Source organism: Pseudochaenichthys georgianus, unplaced genomic scaffold (genome assembly GCF_902827115.2).
Source record: "Pseudochaenichthys georgianus unplaced genomic scaffold, fPseGeo1.2 scaffold_1064_arrow_ctg1, whole genome shotgun sequence".
Taxonomy (NCBI): domain Eukaryota; kingdom Metazoa; phylum Chordata; class Actinopteri; order Perciformes; family Channichthyidae; genus Pseudochaenichthys; species Pseudochaenichthys georgianus.
In genome coordinates, this window is record NW_027262029.1 from 37,736 (window position 1) to 40,235 (window position 2,500).

Genomic DNA, 2,500 nt, shown 5'->3' on the forward strand with positions numbered 1-2,500 from the left:
TGTGTGTGTGTGTATCTGTGTTTACTTGTGTGTGTGTACCTGTGTGTGTACCTGTGTTTACTTGTGTGTGTGTACCTGTGTGTGTACCTGTGTTTACTTGTGTGTGTGTACCTGTGTTTACTTGTGTGTGTGTGTATCTGTGTTTACTTGTGTGTGTGTGTATCTGTGTTTACTTGTGTGTGTGTGTGTGTGTGTGTACCTGTGTGTGTACCCGTGTGTGTACCTGTGTGTACCTCTGTTTACTTGTGTGTGTGTGTACCTGTGTGTACCTGTGTGTGTACCTGTTAATACCTGTGTGTACCTGTGTTTACTTGTGTGTGTGTGTGTGTGTGTGTGTGTGTGTGTGTGTGTGTGTGTGTGTGTGTGTGTACCTGTGTGTACCTGTTAATACCTGTGTGTGTACCTGTGTGTACCTGTGTGTGTGTACCTGTGTGTGTACCTGTGTGTGTACCTGTGTGTACCTGTGTGTACCTGTGTGTGTACCTGTGTGTGTGTACCTGTGTGTACCTGTGTGTACCTGTGTCTGTACCTGTGTGTGTGTACCTGTGTTTACTTGTGTGTGTGTGTGTATCTGTGTTTACTTGTGTGTGTGTGTACCTGTGTGTACCTCTGTTTACTTGTGTGTGTGTGTACCTGTGTGTACCTGTGTGTGTACCTGTGTGTGTACCTGTGTGTACCTGTGTGTACCTGTGTGTACCTGTGTGTGTGTACCTGTGTGTACCTGTGTGTGTGTGTACCTGTGTGTACCTGTGTGTACCTGTGTGTGTGTGTACCTGTGTGTACCTGTGTGTACCTGTGTGTGTGTGTACCTGTGTGTACCTGTGTGTGTGTGTACCTGTGTGTACCTGTGTGTACCTGTGTGTACCTGGTGGTGTTGTTGTGGGCAGGAGCCACCAGCAGGCAGCAGGAGGTCTTGTGAGCGTTGCTAAAGGGCGAGGGCAGGCTGACGGGCGCCTCCTGCAGACGCCTCTCTCTCAGGTCCTCTCCACAGCTGGGACACGCCCCCGGCACCTGGAGGCAGAACACCTGAACCTGACAGTGAGCCAATCGGATCACAGGGGGGTCCATCACCTGCAGGATACACAAACAATACACAACACATATACAACACTTTTTAAGTATTTGTACAAAATAATTTCCCAATTTGTGATTAATAAAGTATATATCTATATACAAATACTGTGTCCCCATCCCATAATAACCAGGGTAAACACGTATAGGGTTTATAAAGACGACTTAATACCAACACACAAATACATACAAATAAATAAAATAGGAATACAATTAGAATAAATACAATTCAGTTGAAAGCCAAATGAAGAAGGTGAGTTTTGACTTTGCTCTTAAAGTACCAATGCTCTCTGCCGCCCTCAGGTCTTCTGTGATAGCACAGAGAGCCCTCAGTCTTTGTTTACACCTGGGTTCTGGTCCAGAAGACCTGAGGGGTCCAGAGAGCTCGTAGGTTCAAAAGCAAATCCCATACAAAGCCAAAACCATGAAGAGCTTTAAAAAACATTTGTTAAGGTTCTGTAACTCACAGTGCAGAGGCTTCACAACTTTCCCCTCTCCTTCTCGGCTCGTCTGTTCCTGTCTCACCTGGTTGCTCGGTGACAGCCTATCAGATGACATCACGGCGGCCTCGGCCTATCAGGTTGCAGCAGCCTCAGTCTGTACAGGTGACCTTTGGACTGTGTCGTCGTCACGGAAAAGACATATCTGAATAAAGACACAACTAAACGTATATATAAATAGCAAACTCAAGAACTAAACAGATGAACATTTAAATAACAGACTAACAGGAATGAATAAAACACTAAACTTCATCTGGAAACCCGTGATTGTGGTTTAGATGAGGAAACAATCTGTCATTTACTATACAGACACCCAGAGAAACAGTGAAGAGAGACCACGTGGGGTAGGGTTGTTAAATCTCAAGACCCTATTTAGTGTTAAGGAGGATACAAATACAGCCTTATTTAATAAATACTTGATAGATGAAGAGTTGTTTTGTCGTGGCTTTTCCCCCTGATCGCTCCCCCCGTACAGCAGGCGGCGTTAAAGCACTTTAACCGTTAAGGGAAAGCCGTCATTAAACCAAAAAGAAGACGGAGGGTCAGTCGGACCGGTTTGAGCGCAACACCGCTGCAGCCGTTAGCATCTGAAGCTAAAAGCGAGGAGGAAGATGAGCACCAAACAGGTGACCTGCAGGTGAGTCTGTCACCTGTCTGTCTCTCTGATTGTCTGTCTCTCACCTGTCTGTCTGTCTCTCATCCTTCGCTCCCCTCTGTTAGCCTGGAGCTAATGTTTTTAGCCGTTAGCTCGTGTTCTGTCTGAAGGTTGTCATCTGTGATCTGTATATTTGTGTATTTTCAAACCGTTAGGTGAAGCTAAACTAGTTGTTGGTTCTCTTCTGATCCTTCGCAATTAAAAAGAACCTCTCCTCTTCAGTTCCTCCTTAATATACATAATCCTTAATGAGATTTACTCCACAGATTCAATT

At 45.2% G+C, this 2,500-nt stretch overlaps 2 protein-coding genes across 4 annotated transcripts in view; one reads left to right on the plus strand and one right to left on the minus strand.

Annotated features, from left to right (window-relative positions):
• LOC117440604 (MKRN2 opposite strand protein-like) overlaps window positions 1–2,055 on the minus strand; it is a 6,883-nt gene extending 4,828 nt beyond the window's left edge. The window contains exons 1-3 of one of the 3 annotated variants that reach the window (XM_071202054.1): window positions 1,988–2,055; window positions 1,597–1,716; window positions 866–1,071 (exon numbers count right to left, since the gene is read on the minus strand). In XM_071202054.1, the coding sequence (XP_071058155.1) occupies window positions 866–1,071; window positions 1,597–1,629 (239 nt within the window). In that variant the 5' untranslated portion in view covers window positions 1,630–1,716; window positions 1,988–2,055. Of the gene's footprint in view, window positions 1–865; window positions 1,072–1,538; window positions 1,733–1,987 lie in introns of those variants that run through there. The other 2 variants (XM_071202053.1, XM_034076839.2) reach the window with 2 other exon arrangements.
• A 40-nt stretch (window positions 2,056–2,095) lies between these two features.
• The window catches only part of LOC117440603 (E3 ubiquitin-protein ligase makorin-2-like), a gene marked incomplete at its 3' end in the record, with an annotated part of 8,922 nt that continues 8,517 nt past the window's right edge, over window positions 2,096–2,500 (plus strand). Inside the window, exon 1 of the mRNA XM_034076836.2 lies at window positions 2,096–2,208. Coding sequence (XP_033932727.1) covers window positions 2,183–2,208 — 26 coding nt within the window. The remainder of the gene's footprint in view (window positions 2,209–2,500) is intronic.